We start from the raw sequence: 17,113 nt of genomic DNA, 5'->3' as shown, positions 1-17,113 counted from the left end.
TGGGAAAAAAAACCCCCTTTTTAAAAACTTAGGGTTAAAAAAATTTTAAATTTTAAAAAAGCCCTTTTATTTAAAAAATAAAATTTTAAATTTTTTTTTCCCTTAAAAATTTAATGTTTTTTTTGAAATAAAAAAAAAAACGGTTTTATTGCTAAAAATTTTTAAAAAAAATTAGTCAAAATTTTTCCAATAATATTGTTTATTAATTACAAAAAACTTTTTAAAGAAAATTTATTTTAATTCCATAAAAACCGAAAAGGGATTTGTAATTATTATTTACCCCCAAAAATTTTTTTTTTTTAGTAATTTGGGGTTTTAGTTTTGGGCACAAAAATCAAAAAAAGTACTTTAAAAAATTTTTTTAATAATAAAAATTTTTATTTTAAATTAAAAATTCTTTTTTTAAATTTTTTTTTTAAAAATTAAAAAAAATTATTTTTTGTTTATTTTTTTATTTTTTTACAGAAAAATTTTTTTTGTTTTTTTTTCTATTTTTATTAATTTTCCATATTTAAAATTTTTTTTAAACTAATTAATTTAAAAAATTAATTATTTACCTTTTTTTATTAAATTCTTAAAAGGGTTTAAAAATTTTGTTTTAAAAATTTAAAATTTAAATAATTAAAAAACTTTTAAATTTTTTAAAACAATCTTAAGTTTAAATAAATTTATTTTAAAAATTTTAAAATTTTTTTTTTTTTTAAGTAAATATAAAATTTTTTTCTTAAATTTGTTAAATTTTAAAAATTTTTTAAAAAAAAATATTTTTTAAATTTAAAAAAATTTTTTTTTTCTTATTTTCTTTAAACTTTAAAATTTTTTTTTTAAAAAAAAATGCGTACCTTTTCTATGAATTTTAAAATTTTTAAATTGGGGACAGTCATTTGAAACCTTTTTAAAAAAGGTATTTAACCCCACTTTTAGCCCAAAAAATATGGGGTTTTTAACTATTTAGTTTTTTTTAAATTAAAGAATTCTGTTTTATTATTTTGGGAAAATTTTTTAAAAGGAAAAAAATTAAAAATTTTTATCTAAAAATATTTTAAAAAATTCCCATTTAAAAAGGGTTTTTTTTTAAGCATTTAAAATTAAAGGTTTTTAAAAAAGAAAAATTTTAATTGCAAATTTCCCCTTTCCAGCCTTTTGGGCCCCTAATTTTTCCCCAGTTTTGTTTGCCAGTAAAAATTTTTTCATTTTTTCCCCATTGGTTTTAAAAGGAAAATTGTTAAACCTTTTATAAGTAAAAAAAAAACCCTTTTTAAAATTTTTAAAAAAAATTTTTAAATTTTTTTGGGACATTTTTATTCAAACACTCATTTTTAAAAATAAAAGTATAAAAAAAATTTTAATGATAATAATTTTTTTTAAAAAAGTGGTTTTTTCAAATTTTTTAACGTTGTAAAAAAAGAAAAATATGAATTAAAAATTTGAAATTATTTTAAAAAAAACCCTTTTTAAAATAGGAAAATTTTTTTCAAAAAAATAAAAACTTTTAAAAAAAAAGGGTTTTTAATTTAAAATTTTAAAAAAAAAGCATGGTTTTTGTTGGAGGTTTAAAAGTTTTAAAATTTTTTTTGGGGGGGGTAAAGGGTTTTTTTTTAAAATTTTTTTTGCAAATTTTTTGAAAGTATTAGGTTTTTTAAAAACTATTAAAAAAATTTTTTTCTTTTCCCCCGGGAAAAAAACTTTCAATAATATATTGTTATTTTTAAACCATTAAAATTTTTTGGTGAAGGTTTGGTTTTAGGAAATTAATTTTGTAATGAGGACCAAGAATAAAAAAATAAAAATTTTTAACGTAAAAATTTGTAAGGGAAATTTTATTTTAAACCCTTTTTTATTCAAATAAAAGGGTTTTTAACCCACGAATTTTAAAAAATTTTATATTTGGTATAATATTTAAATGTTTCTCGTTTTTGTTTTAGATTTAAAAAAAATTTACAATAAACCCGTTTTTAAATTTTAATTTTTTTTTTTATTGTTTAAAGTTAAATTTTCAACCGCAAAAAATTTAAAATTTGCTGTTGTGTGAAACCCCCAATTTTAATTTATTTTTGGTTGGAAGAAAAAGTTTTAAAAAAACAATAAACCAAATGTTTTTAAAAAAAACCAAATAAATTCCAAAAATTTTGGGAAAAAAAAATTTTTTTTGATTTTAAAAAAATTAGAGTTTGAAAAATAGCAAATTAAAATTTTTTAACGGAAAAATTAGATCAAATTTTGCCCATTTTCGCAAATAAAGACTTTTTTCTGAAAAATGGCCCCCAAAACTGAAATTTAAGAAAAAAAAACCCATTTGAATAGGAAAAAATAATTAAAAAGGGGGGTTTTAATCTGTTTTCACAAAAAAAATTTTTTTTAAAATTTTTTTAAATAATTTTTTTTGAACTCCTTTTTTTTCAAAAGTTTTTATTTGAAAAAAATATTTTAAAAAAAAAATTTAAAATAAAAATTTTAAAAAAATTAAAAAATTTTACAAATTGGATTATTTTATTTAAAAAAATCAAATTTCCAAAATTTTTTACTAAATAAAAGTTTTTTAAATAAAATTTTGAAAAAAAAAAAAAATCAAAAAATTCTAAAATAAACATTTTCAAAAAAGAACATTTGGGGAAAAAATTCCTTTTAGTAGGTGTTTAAAAACCCCCAAAGAAAGGGGAAAAAAAAAAATTTTTTTACACCCAAAAAAATATTTATTTTTTTAATTTTGGGGGCCCAAAACAATTACAAGTTTTTTATGTACATTTTTTAAACCTACCAAAAATTTTAAAATTAAAAAAAAAAATGTAGAATTTTAATTTTTAAAAAGTTTACGTACTTTATAAAAAAAATTATATACAAAAGGTTTTTATAAAGGAAAAAAAAATCCCTTTTAATTTTAAAAATTGGGGTCAAATTTTTTTTAACCCTTAAAAGGGGGGTTAAAGGATTTTTCAAAAATTTTAAAAATTTTTTTTTAAAATTTTTCCCCCCTTTGAATTTTTAAAAATTATTTTGCAATTTTTATTTAAATTTCTTGCCCTTAATTTGTTCCTTTATTTTAATAAAATTCCTAAATTTTTAGGAATGTTAAAATTTTTTGTTTTCAATTTTTTGAGGGTAATTTACTTTTATAGTTTTAAAAAATTATTTTTTTTTTTTACCAATAATTGAAAATTTTTACTTTAAACTTGTTCCGCCGGGAAAAAAAAATTACAAAATAAAACATTTTTTAAGGCATTTTTTAAAAATTTAAAAAATAAAATTTAAAATTTTTCAAAAAATTTTCAAATAAAAAAAATTTTTAAAAAAAAATTTTTTGGAAAAGAAAAATTAAGGAAAAAACTTTCAAAAATTCCATTTAAACTTTTTTTCATTAAAAAAAATTAAAAACCTCCTAAATCCTTTTTTTAAAGGGGGGGGGATTTCCCCCCTAAAATTTTCCCCGGGGTTTTTTTTTTTAATAATTTTAAGGTAATTTTTAAAAAATTTAAATCAAACCAATTTTTTTAATTTTACTCTTTTTTTTTTAGTTTTAAAAATTTTTTTGGGATTTCATTGTAGAAAATTGGTGTTTTCTTAGGGTTTTACGAAAATATTTCAATATTAAAAATTTTTTCGTTTTTTAATTGGGTTTTTTCCTTTGGCTTTATTATTTTAATTATATATATGGGGAATTTTTTAAGGGTTTAATTTAGTTTTACATTAAAAATTATTTAAAATTTTAAATTAAAACTTCTTTAATTTTTATAAGCTTTTTTTTTAAAATTTTTTAACTATTCTTTTAATCAAATTTTTATTTAAAAAGTTTTTTTTCCCCAAAAAAAAATTTTTAAAAATTTAAAATAAAAAATAATAATGTTAAATTTTTAAAAATATTTTTAAATAAAAATTGTCCAAAATTTTCGAAAGGGTTTTTATAATTTAAAATGTTTCATAAATTGAAAAAAAAATATTTTCTAAATAATATATTAAAAGTTTTAAAGGAACTTTTTATTTGAATAATAATGAATTTCCCCTTTTTAATTTTAAATTTTTTGAAATTTTTTTCCCCCAAAAAATTTTTTATTTGGCTATGGATTTTGGAAAATTTTTAAAAGGGTTTTTTTTTTCTTTTTCCTATTTTTTCATTACATTAAATTTTTTTTCCCCTAAATGGGAATTTTTTTAAAAAAATTTTTGTTTAAATTTATTACATTTATAAATGTTAATGTGGGAAAGGGTTTATAATCTTTTAAGTGATTTATACCCCCATTTTAGCACCGATTTTAATATATAGATCGAGTAATCCTTTTCATTTATACAATTTAAATTGAAATTTTCTTTCCAAAAATCGAAATTTTTTTCTTTTTTTTTTAAATTTTTATTTTATTTTTTTTGGGTTTTTGCACCCTTTTTTTTCAAAAATATAAAAAAAAAAAAAATTTTATAGCTAAATTTTTTCCCCGTAAAAAACCTATTTAGGTTTTAAAATTTTTTTATTTTATTTGCATTAAGATAAATAAAAAAAAATTTTTTAAATTTTTAATAAAAGTTATGAAATAGTTTTTCATTAGTAAGTTTTAAAATTTATTACTAAAAAATTTTTTTTTAAAAATACCCCTTTGTTTGGGGGAAAAAATATATTAATTCCCCAAAAATTATTGAAAAAACCTGGAATTTTTAAAAAATTTATTTAATTTTTTAAAAATTTTTAAAAAAATATTTAAATTTTTTTTTAAGGCCTTCAACGGGGAATTTTTCCATTTTTTTTTTTTTAAAAAAATTGGTTTTTAAAAAAAAAAAATTTTAAATATTTTTTAAAATTTTTTTTTAAGGGTTTTTTAAAAAATTTTTTTAAAAAAAGAAGTTTAAAATTTTAAAAAGAAAATACCTTTCAAAAAAAGTTTTTTTTTTCCCCCTTTTTTTTAGAACAAAAATTTTTAAAATTTATTAAAAATCTTTTAGAATTTTGTTAATTCCAAGTAATAAATTTTTTATTTAAGGAATTTTTAAAAGTCGAATTTTTTTTTAAAACGGTTTTAGTTATTCGTTTTTTGAAAAAGGAAAGAAACGGGGTTTTTGGGCAAAGGGTTTTTTTTACCCTTTTACCAAAAGGGGGAAAATTTTTTTTTAAAAATTTTTTTTAAAAAAAAAAAAAAATCTTTTTTTTTGGTTTATATATATTTTAAGTTATTTTTAAATTTTTAAAAAATTAAATTTTAATTTAAATATTTGGAAAAATAATAAAATTTTGAAATTTTATTAAAAAATTTAAAAAAATTTTTCAAATTTTTTAAAATTTTTTACTTTTGAATTAAGGTATTACCGTTTAAATCGGGTTTTTAAATAAAGTTTTCAATTTTTTATTTTGTTTGAAAGGTTTTTTATGTTAAAATCAACCCTTTTTTAAGGAAAAAAAAAAGCTTTTATAAAAAAATTTTGGGTAAAACCTTTACCCCTTTAAAATTTTTTTTTTTAAATTCAATAACTAAATTAAAAATGTAAATTTTTTAAAAAACATTATTTGTTTTTTAAATTTTTTACCCTAATTAATTTTTTTAATGAAAATTGTGAAATTTTTAAAAAATTGTAAACTTTTTAAATTATGTTTTTTAAAAAAATTAAACCTGGTGGTTTTTTTCTTTTTTTAAACTATTGTTTCTTTAATTTTTTATTTTTTAAAAACCAAAATTCCCCCGGAATTTGAAATAAAAGAAGTAATTTTAAAATTTCGTAAAAGAGCAAAATTTTAAATATTAAGGTTTTAAATTTTTTTTATTTTTCCCTTTTTTTTTTTTTTTAAAAAATTTGTTTTAAAAAAAAAAGGAAATTTTTTAAAGTTTATTTTTATTTGCCCTTTTAACATAAGTTAAAGAAAAATCAAACATTTTAAAAAAAATATTTGGTAAAATATTTTTTCAATGAATTAATTTTAAAAAATAAAAAAAAAAAAAAGGGGTTTAAAAATTTTTTTAATTTTTTGGAAAAAGAAGGAATTTTTTTGGGGGGTGGGAAAAAGTTGGTTTAAGGGTTTTAACCTTTTTTAAAAAAAAAAGCAACAGAAGCATATATTGACCCAAATTTTTTTACCCCAAAAAAAGCGGGGTTTTGCACCAATTGGGTTTATATTTTTGGTTCAAAATTTTTAAAAAAATAAAATATTTTAAAAATTTTTAGGGGAAGAAAAGGGTTTGTAAAAAAATAATTTATTGGATTTATTAAAATAAATTTAAAAATACAATAAATACTTTGGGGGGAAAAAATTTTGGGTTGGGAATTTTTCAAAAAATATTTTTAATTTTTAATTAAATGTTTTTTTTTTTAGTTTTTTTAAAAATTGGGTTTTTTTTTCAAAAAAAATAAAGAAAAAAATAGGCACCTTTTCGTTTGTTTTTTTTAAAAGAAATTCTTTTTCAAAAATTTTAAAAAAAAAATGATTTGGGTTTTATTTACTTTAAATTTTATTTTTGAAAAATTAAACATTTTTAAAATATTTTTTTTTCCCCAAAATTTTTTTTAAAAATTTTTTTTAAACCTTTAAAAAACGAAATTGTTTTTTTATTAAAAGGGAAAGGAAAAATCAATTTTTAAAAAGGTTTTTTTTTAATACTTTAAAAGGGCCTTTATATAATTAAAAAATTTCTTTAAAAAGAAAAACTTTAAATTTTTTTTAATTTTAATTTTTTAAAAAATTAAAAGTTTCCAATAAAATTTTTAAAAACCCCAAATTTTCAATTTAATGGGAAAATTTTGGGTTTTTTTTTTAAGTAAATTTTACAAGTTACATTATATTTTTTTTTAAGGAAAAAACAAACCTACCTTCTTAAATCAAGCGCAATGCTTTTTAAAAAAGGGCTTTTCAAAATATTTTTTTCCAAACCCCAAAATTTTTTGTTATTTTAAAAATGTTAGGCTGTATTTCCCCGGCCTTTTTTATTTAGGAGGGTTTTTTCCCTTTAAAAAAAGTTATATTTAGTTAAACAAACGGGCTTATTTTTTTCCCTTTAAGGGAAGACATGACATTTAGGGTATTTAGAAATTCCCCCTTTTTCCCCAAGTCCATTTCTTTTCGGAAATTTTCCCATTCATTAAAGTGTACAAGTATTTTTATGGGCTAAAAATTTTAAAAATTTAAATAGGGAAAAAGAGCCATTAAAAACCCAAATTTTTTTAAAAAAATTTAAAAATAAAAAAAGGTTTTTTTTTCCCGTAAGGTTCAAAATTTTAAAGTGATTTTTAATTTTTTTTGAAATTAACCCCTTTTTGAAGAAAAGGGTTTTTTTGGTTACCCCCCAAAAAAATTCCCGGCCGTTTTCCCCAAGGTGGTAAATTATTTTATGTGGTGGGGGAAAAAATTTTGGGAAAAAATCCAGTTCTTTCCGGGGGGATTTCCCCCTTTTTCCCTTGTCCCGTTTTTTGGTTTTTGGTGAAAATTTTTTTTTTTAAAAAAAAAAGGCTTTTGTTTTTTTTGGAAATTTTTTTTTGGGAAAAAATTCCTTTCCAGAGGAAAAAAGGTTTTAATTTCGTTTTAAGGGGGAAAAACGTTTAAAAAATATTTTTTTTCATTGACTTTGGAATTCGGGAAAAACCCCCCCTTCCCCCCAAAAAAAAATTAAATTTTTTACGTAAAAATTTTTTTTTTATTTTAAAAAATTTTTTTAAAAAATTTTTAGGGAAAACCCCAAAAGATTTTTTTTTATTTAAAGTTTTTAAACAACCTTTTAATTAATATAATGGATAAAATTTAAAAGTTAAAAAAATTTATTTTATTTTAAATTTTAAAATTCCCCCCTTTTTTGCATAAATTTTATCCCCAATTTTGGGGGGCTACATGTTTTTTTTTTTTTTTGAAGTTATTTTTTAATTTTTTAATTTTTTTAAACTTGTAAATTTATAAAAATGGGGGGGGGGGCCCGATTGGGCCCCCCTTTTTAATTTTAATTTTAAATTATAATTTAAAATTATAAAAAAGGCCTTGTTAATCATTGGATAAAATATTTTTTCCTTTTAAAGGGGGAAAAATTTGACGTTTAATAAATTTTTAATTTTACGTATAAAACGGGGCTCTAAATTATAAAGACGTAAAAATTTTATTTAAAAAAAATTTTTTTGGGAAAACAAATTTCGAAAATTTTTTGGGTTTTTTAAAAAAATTTTTGTTTAAAAATTATAAAAATTTTAAATTTTTGTTATTTAATAAAATTTTCAAATAAGGTTTTTTTTAGTTTTTAAAATCCCCCCCCCATTTTATTTTCAGTTAATTATGTTAAAAAAAATTTTTCTATTAAAAAATTTTAACTGATACATATATCTTGATTAGGTTAAATGTTTTTTATTTAAAAGGTTAAACAGATCGGGGAAAACTTTTTTCTTAAATTTTTAATTAAATTTTATCTTTGGTTCCTAAATTTATTGTATTGGTTTTTTTTAAAAAGATTCAAAATAAAAGGGGGTTTTTTCTTTTTTAAAAAAAGTTTTAAAAAATAAAAAGTTAAAAAAATTTTTTTCCTTTTAAAATTTTTTTTTTAATTTTTAAAATATTAAATTTTGGGTATTTTTTTTTATAAGGAAAAAGAATTTTTATTTGGTTAAACCAAAGTAATTTTAAATTTTTATTTTTAAGTAATTTTTTAAAAATGATTAAAATGGGAAATAGTATATTTTTTTATTAAAAAAGTTTAAAGTTTTGAACAACTTTTAATTCCCCTTTTAAATTGTTGGGGAAACATGTTTTACAAACTTAATTAAAATTTTTTAAAAAAAAATAAGGGTTAAAACTTTAAATAATCGATGAAATTTTTAAAAAAAAATTTTATTTTTATAGATTTAAAAATTTTTGGTTTAAGGAAAAAGGGATTTGATAAGGACCCCCGAGTCATTTTATGAAACATTTTTTGTTTTAATTTATTTTTTTTAAATTTTTAAAATTTAATATGTTTTTAAGTAAAATTGGAATTAAAATCATTAACCCAAAAATTTTTTAAATTTTTTTTTAAAAAATTTTTTTTTGTTTTTCAAAAAAATTAAAAATAATTTTGGTGCTCAAAATTTTAACTTAGTTGGTTTTTCAAAGGGAAAGAAAAAATATTTAATTACCAAAAGAATCCTTTTTTCAAAATTTTTTTTTATTAAAAAAAAAAAAAAACCAAAAAAAATTTTTCTTTAAAAAATTTTTTCTAAACGGGGAAATAACATAAAATCAAAAATTTTTAAAATTTTTTAAGGTTTTTTTTTTGCATTTTTTTAAAAATAATTCTAAAAACAATTTCAAAAAGAAAAAAAATATAGGGAAAAAAAATGAAATTAATTTTTGCAAATTACAATTTAAAAAAAAAAAAAAGTGACTTTAAAATTTAAAAACCCCCCAAAAAATTCCCCCCCCTTGGGGTCCAAACCCTTTTTTGTTTTATTAGCAAGTTTTTTTGGAAAAATTTGAAACCCAGAAATTGGAAAAAGTTAAAAAAAGGGGGGAAGGGGGGTGGGTTTCTTTTTTACCTAATTTTGGTTTTTTTACTTTTAAAACTGTTGGGTTTTTATGAATGTGATTTTTTAAATTTTTTTAAATTTTTATTTTAAAGGGGGAATTTTGGAAAATTTTAAAATTTTCCAATTTTTATAAAATTATACCGTTTTTTTTTTAAAACACTTTTAAAATTAAATTTAAAAAAAAATTTTCTGGGGTTTTTAAAAGGCTTTATAAAATTAAAACCCCAAAAAACCCAAATTGAAATTTTTTAAAAAAAGTGGTCAAAATGTTTATAAATTTTTTTTTTTAAATTTTAAACTTTTTAAAAAAGTTTTTAATAGTAATTTTAAAATTTTTCCTTAAAAATAAAATAAAAAATTTTTAAATTTTAAAAGGTTTATAAAAAATTAAAATGTTGTTAAAGTTTAAAGTTTTAAAAGTTTTTTATTTTTTAAAAAATGGTGGGTTTTTTTAAATTTAAATTTTATCCCAAAATTTAAAATATTTTAAAATTTTTAAATTTGATTAAAAATTACTAAATTTTTTTCAAAAATTTTCTGAAAATTAAAATTGTTAAAACCCAAATTAAAATTTAAAAAAAAGTTGAAAAAATTTTTTTTGTAAAAAGTTGTTCATTTTTTGAATTACTAAAATTTTTAAAAAAAAAAAGGGTTTTTAAAATTAAAATTTATTTTAAAAAAATATAAAATTTCATTTACACCCCAAAGGCCCCGTGAATATAACTACACCAAAGATTTATTTTTTTTGATTTATTTTTTAATGTAATTTAGGCGTTCCGTTTTTTTTTAAAAAAAATTTTCAAAAAAACTTAAGGGGAATTAAAATAAGTTTTTTTTTAAAAAAAATTAAACATTGGGGTTTTTTTAAAAAAAAAAAATTATTTGTTTTCATTTTCAAAGTTAATTTGTAATGGCGATGAAATTTTTCTTTTTACCAAAAATAAACTTTTGTTTTTTTTTACCCAAATTTAAAAATTTATAATTAAAAATTTGTTTTTAAACCCAAAAAGGGAAATCCTTTTATATAAAAAAATTTTTTTAAAAAAGCTATTATAAATTAAAAATATTTTATAAAAAAAATTTAAAATTCTTAAAAAAAATTTTTACTCAATTTTAAAAGATTTAACTTCAATTCTTTAAAAATTTTTTTATCTTTTTAAGGGGAAATTCCCGTTTTTTCGAAATAAACTTTAATCGGGTTCCCCCCTTTTTTTTAAAATTTTCATTAATTTATTTTTAAAACTTTTGGCCCAATATTTTTTAAAAAAAAAATTTAGGAATTTAATTTTTCCTGAAAATTTTTAAACAAAAATTTTTTTTTTAATGGAATAGCCTTTGTTTTATTTTGGATTATTGTTTAGGTGTAATTAACGATTTTTGGGGAAGGAGGGGAGTTTATACAAAACAAACTTTTATTTCCCCCCGAAAAAATCACAGGGCTCCCAGGAAATTTCAATCTTTTAATAAAGGCCGGAATTTTACCCCAAAAAAAAATTGGGTCAATTCCCGTTTACTTTTCATTTTTTTAAAAAATTTTTGGGTTCCTCGGGTAATTTTTCCCTTTTTACCTTAAGGGAAAAAACATGGATCACCCCCTGGCTTTTGAGTAAGTTTAAGTTGAATTATTTTAAAAACCTTTAAAATTGATATTATTTCCCCTTTAAAACCTAAATTTTTTTTTAAAAAAAAAAATTAAATTTTTGGCTTTTTTAAAAAAAAAAAAAAAAAAAAAAAAAAATGTAACTTAATGTAAATTAAGGTAAAGATCTAACGCTTAAAGTTTTTACAAATACATTTAAAGTCCAAATTTCATACCGCTCTATGTTTATTTTATACATGCGAGGTAGGAGTACCTCCATGCGTCGCGTAACCAAACGTCGCAGAGGCAAACTGAAGTCTCTCATTTTTGAGAAATCCTCGTTACAGACAGATAAAACAGACCATCATACAGATGAAAAGTTTACATCTCTCCGGTAAAGAATTGTGTCAGCCTACTGAGTGATAGGCTTCAATGACATTCAGCCAAAATCTCACGTTCAGCAAAATTTAAAATCTGAATATGGATTTTTCTCGACATATAATGCGAATAATTAGGCTACGTAAAGACTTAGCCACGTGCTCCTCATCAAAATCACGACGTTGCCTGAGTAGAAAAGTCTGCAGATCAATTACTCCTTGAGATATTCAGCGGACTGATGGATACAACAGGCAGTCACACAGGAAAAAAAAATGTTTACTTCCTTCCCGGCAAGCAAAAGAAAAATGCACCAGCCTACTGACTGATATTTTTTTACTAGATATCATGAGAACACACGACAATACTTGAAACTTATCTAGCACCACAAGTGACTGTCTGAGCGTCAGCGTAGTACATAATTAACCTTGCATTTAAATTAAATTGTTTTGTGTTATTGTTAATTGATGTTATAAGTTAATTATAATATTAACTAATTGTATTCTTTTTAAGAAATAGTCCCATTTTATTACATCGTACATGATTGTACAATGCACTACCTACATTCTATACCTCACTTTCATTCGAATAGGATTCTAATATTTAAAATAAAATTTCAAACTTTGAAATTTAAAATAAAAATATAAACCTTAACTACTGACATGGGTAATAAAGTATATTTCAACGGACACGCAGTCGACGCGTAGTATTCGAAGGAAGCAATTAATTTCGCCATTCTTTGGAGTGATGAGAAGCGATTCTGTTATATCTGGCACAACCCCAGCTTTTATTTATAGCACTTAACAGAGGCATGGAATGCTTTGTATATCGTAGATTGATGTGTATTGTTCTTAGAACGTTTGTGCAGTGAGAATAAACGTTATGGAATATCTCGCCAAGTAACGTTATCTCCAGTAAGGCGTGTTTTATAAATATTATATAAAATAAAAACAAGTACGAGGAAGAGTTAGAGTTCACATAACGAACCCTTTCAAAGTACACAAAGTCTAATTGATCCGTGACGGCCAGTTTGTGTTACTCGTGTTTATAAACCAGGGGTGAATGAACTCCCTTTCAAGCCAAAAACCCCACCAATTAATGAAAAATCCCAAGAGATTCTATTGCCGAAGGGAATTGGCCCTTTACAGCCTATGCTGTTTTTAATTCCTTCCATCTTTTATATTTGTTTTTATTATATAAATCAATATGAATGTAGAAACGATATTTTAAAATGAGATAAGAGATCATGCGTTAAATCCTTTTATTTATGGAAATTAACGATACTTTTCAGATTATTAGCAAGTAAAATTACAAATTTAAAGATTGTTAATTACTAAAGTTCGAGTATCTAGTACGTGTGAACGTACGATTATTCAATTTTCATACGATATACATATTATTTTCAAATATAAGATATTCTGATTACATTTGCTTACTGAAAAAATAAAGAGAAATGAATACGAACCTGGTTTATGAATTGGACGAGTGCCTCGACTAGTATTATTACTAGTAAAACCACTATATACTTTTAAAATGTACGAAATTGATCGGTTTCATTGTTATATTTTTACATTATAGGTATGTAATGGACATAGATGGAATAAACAATCACAAACAAAATATATATCAGTACTTTATAACTTTTATAACTAGTTGCACCATATATGTTACCAGTTAATTTAGAGTGTACGTGTGGTGAATTAATTGGTAAAGAGTATATGGAAATAGTTTTGAAATGGCAAATAACAAGGATAAAAGTCACATTCAAAGTACACTAATTTCGGATCTTCAGTTGTAATTCATCCGATGATAGTGGACACATATTTTATATAATATTGAAAATTATTGAAATATTTCAAGTTTATAAAAAAGAAACATCTTAAAAAAACATTTGAAAATTTAGAAATTTACATAAGTGTAAACATCTGTTCAAATAAATGTAAGCATATGTAAAAATGTTATTATTGTGAAATTAACGGATAAAGTACCAAACATGTCTTAAATACGAAGAATTTGAAATTTTAGTTTGAACACTTTGATTCTAGGTAATTGAAGTTTGTGCAAAATGTTACTCAGAGATAAGGACTTGTTGAGACACCAAGTTGAAGTTTGTCATGTGTGACTGTCATGAGGAAGTTAGGACTCCAGAAATATTCCAGCACTAGCAATGCGAACACGACAGTGGGTGTTGGAGATCCTAGTTCTGTCCCTGGCGGCAGCGTGGTTGTGCCTGTCTAAGCCCACTGACAGGAAGAGTGTTTTCCTGCCGCCATCACTGATACCGGAGCATTACGAGATCTCCCTCGCCCCTCGTCTTGACAAGGGGGTGTTCCAAGGGGTGGTGGTCATCAGTGGCATCGCCATAGCGGTGGCAGACAGGATTGTCCTCCACTGCAAGAACTTGCTGTTTCAACACCACCAGTCTCACCGACCTCACAACAGACGAGGAGTTGGTCATCGAGGACATTGAGGAGGACATTATTTTGCAACAGTGCCACCTCTTGCTGAACCAGAGTCTGCGAGTGGACCATGAGTACCGGCTAAGTGTGGAGTTCATGGGTCTCATCGGGAAGGCCGGGGTCGGTCTGTACCGGGATTCCTACGAGGAGGAAGGTGTAAAACAGTAAGTGGCCGTACTTTTTATTTGTATGAATCCACTTCTTAGTTAACCTGGCATCTCGTACATTGTGTAAGACAATCAAGTCGGGTCGTTCACTAGTTCGTCCAGCTTTGTTAATGGTGGAAGATGAAATATGTTGTTCACAAAACATTCTGTATATTTAGCACCATTGAAAATACTAAAAAAGAAGAATTTGACTTTTATTAACGTACAACATATACAATATCTGCATTATAAATGTATTTCACTATCAAACTAAGACTTGAGTCCAAACCACTATTTTGGCAGAGATGTTTGTTATATTAAGACATACTAATGTAAGTTTTAATAGCTTAATATTATTACAGTTTTTTATCATCTGCATGTAAGTAAACCATGAAACAATTGTGGTCCAAGAAAACAAAAAGTCTTTAAACTTTGTTTCTTGAAGAATGATTCATTAAGTATGTGTATTACGAGTATTTTGTATCATGTTTAAACACTATACGAGTACTGGTATTAAAATATATCGTATAGTATACCTCAAGATTATATTCAATATTGTAAATATTAAATAATTCTAAACTACAAGACGTTTTTTTTGGAGTAGATTGTGCAGTATTGGTAATTCCTTTAAAGTATTGCCTTGAAAATATGTTTGATACAATTGAAGAAATGTGATACAATAGGAATGTGAAGTTTTTTATCTTTGTAAATACAAGAAGACATGGTTCCATCCCCTCTCCTAGTATTTAAAATCATATCTCCAAAATAAAAAAAAGGGCTCTAATTAAATATCCATTTTCATAAAAGAATTAAAACTCTCTGCAAAACATCCTTGAATCATAATGGGAATATAAGGCATCGTCATAAAAGTTTTCTTCTAAATTTTATACGCATCTGATTTATGTCGGGACAATATTGTTATCATATTGCATGATAACTATATTGTCTCTTCCAAAATATGATATAATTCAGAATCTTTAATTACTAGCTAGGCAAGTTTCAATCTAAAATCCTTTAGTTGTTTATCCTTACCCCTTTGATGGAGTTTTTTAATAGGATTTTGAGATTATAAGCATATTCACGAAAGAGCGCTCTACAGTAACGTATCTTTATAATTTCTCTGGAAAGTTGTTTTCAGATGCCGGTCTTAGTACAAGATTGATTTTAAACGCATTATTATGCCCATGCATGAAGATATTTAAAAACTTAGATTATTTTTGTTCCTTTGTATGGAAGCAACTTCTATTTCTATCTGATGATAATTGCATACAGTTTTCACTATCAGGCGTTGACACTTCACTGTTCTAATTTAATTACGATGTTTGTCGGTGGCGCCGGTGTGACAGCCTAGGTGAGCGCACGTCTCTGATCTGATGGTCTCCCGATTGCGCTTGCCAAATTACCGGCTTAATTTGTGTCTCTCACATCTCCGCTGTATCTTTGCCAACCTGCATCCACCAGTCTGATCCACTAGTTTTTTGCAATCGTTAGTTTAAAGCAGTCATAAGCCCACCTTATTGATAACGTCACCCTTGTTTATGTTTTGATGGAATAACGTTAAAAACAAAATGTATGGTAAACGTAACAGAAATTACTGATTTGTGCTTACATTGTTATTATGACTGCGATATTTGTGTTATCCAGCAGAAAATTCTGTGCAAAGCTGCTGATAACAGTTAGTTGTCTATATTTATATAAATAAAAAAGATGGGATCACCCTTATGAAGCTCGCAGATAATAATGTAAAATATTAGATTGGAGGTGAATAGATTTAGAGCCTTTGTTAGTCCTAGATCATGTATTGGACGTTCCATATTAAAATATCTGTGATCTCTCTCTCTCTCTCTCTCTCTCTCTCTCTCTCTCTCTCTCTGTCTCTCTCTCTCTCTCTTTCCTTTTTTCTTATATTAACCAATGACTCTTATATGTGAAACTAACAAACTACCAAATATTCCAAAATCAAAATTTGTTTTATCAATTGTTTCCACTTTTTATAAACAACTTTCAACGGAAAAAAGTCCTAAAAGCACTTTGAGAATTTGAGTAATTTTTCTACAATTAGTGCATGGATGTCTGTATATTTGTGTTTTAGACTAATTTATTAGCAATCCACACTCAGAGTAATCTATATTCCGAGGCAGGGCAGTGTTGTTTTAAGATAGGCGATGGTCACCATTTTAAGATTTAGTTTTTAAAATTGCACAAAACAATACTTGACACCAGTATACCAAATTAAAAAAAATTCAATTACCCACCCTAAAAAGAATTTTTGATGAAGAATTATACCAAATTTTCTAAATCAATAAGACGTACCAAAATAATTATGTTAAAGTGCAGATATTTTGAGATAAATACGTGAAAACAAGTTTCCAATTATTAAACTTATTTATATTTATAATCGTAGGATTATGGTTAATGACAAGCCGTAATACGTTAGCTCAGTTATACAAGGATTTTAAGACTTAACCTCTAGTCGCAGTGGATCTGAGTTAGACTCCAATTTGGCACCGGCCGAGTCTGTGGCTTAGTCTCAGGAGAGCTGCCAAACTAATAAACATACAAGACCAGCTCAAAGATAATTGCATGGTCGTTCCTTCATTACCCAGAAGAGGGGATAATGCAGTTCCGGGACGTTTCCCACTGATTACCTCAGACCTTAGACATTACACTAATTTACATAAGTGTCTATTTCCGAGTTACTGTTAAACGCCATTTTACTCTAGCCTCTAGACCGTGTCAAACTTAAATTTCACAGTTACTAAAAGCAATATTTACAACTAACTTCACTGTCAGCTTTATACAAAGTTCTTAATATAATTTTGAGTATGTGAATTGTTTTTATTCTAGTAAATATTAAATATTAAGAAAAAATACCCTTTAAACCCAATAAAAATGTTTTTTTTTATTTATCATATTGTTTGAAACTCACAGTTCCTTTAATAAAACATTTGTGTTTAATAAAATTTTATAATTGCAACAATTTTGTCCAAAAATATATAATTTATTTTTGGACAAAATTGCTGCAATTATAAAATTTTATTAACACAAATGTTTTATTAAAGGAACTGTGAGTTTCAAACAATATGATAAATAAATTATTATTCTGT

At 23.2% G+C, this 17,113-nt stretch overlaps 1 protein-coding gene across 1 annotated transcript; it reads left to right on the top strand.

The window, feature by feature from the left end:
* The first annotated feature begins 13,319 nt into the window (after nucleotides 1-13,319).
* LOC124356866 lies at nucleotides 13,320-13,951 on the top strand. Its single transcript, XM_046808141.1, has 2 exons — nucleotides 13,320-13,340; nucleotides 13,447-13,951. The coding sequence occupies exon 2, from the start codon at nucleotides 13,569-13,571 to the stop codon at nucleotides 13,869-13,871; it is 303 nt and encodes a 100-aa protein (XP_046664097.1). The 5' UTR covers nucleotides 13,320-13,340; nucleotides 13,447-13,568; the 3' UTR covers nucleotides 13,872-13,951.
* The last annotated feature ends 3,162 nt before the right edge of the window (nucleotides 13,952-17,113 follow it).

This window comes from Homalodisca vitripennis, chromosome 3, assembly GCF_021130785.1.
Source record: "Homalodisca vitripennis isolate AUS2020 chromosome 3, UT_GWSS_2.1, whole genome shotgun sequence".
In the NCBI taxonomy this organism is placed as follows: Eukaryota; Metazoa; Arthropoda; class Insecta; order Hemiptera; family Cicadellidae; genus Homalodisca; species Homalodisca vitripennis.
This window is presented reverse-complemented; position numbering and strand designations above follow the sequence as displayed.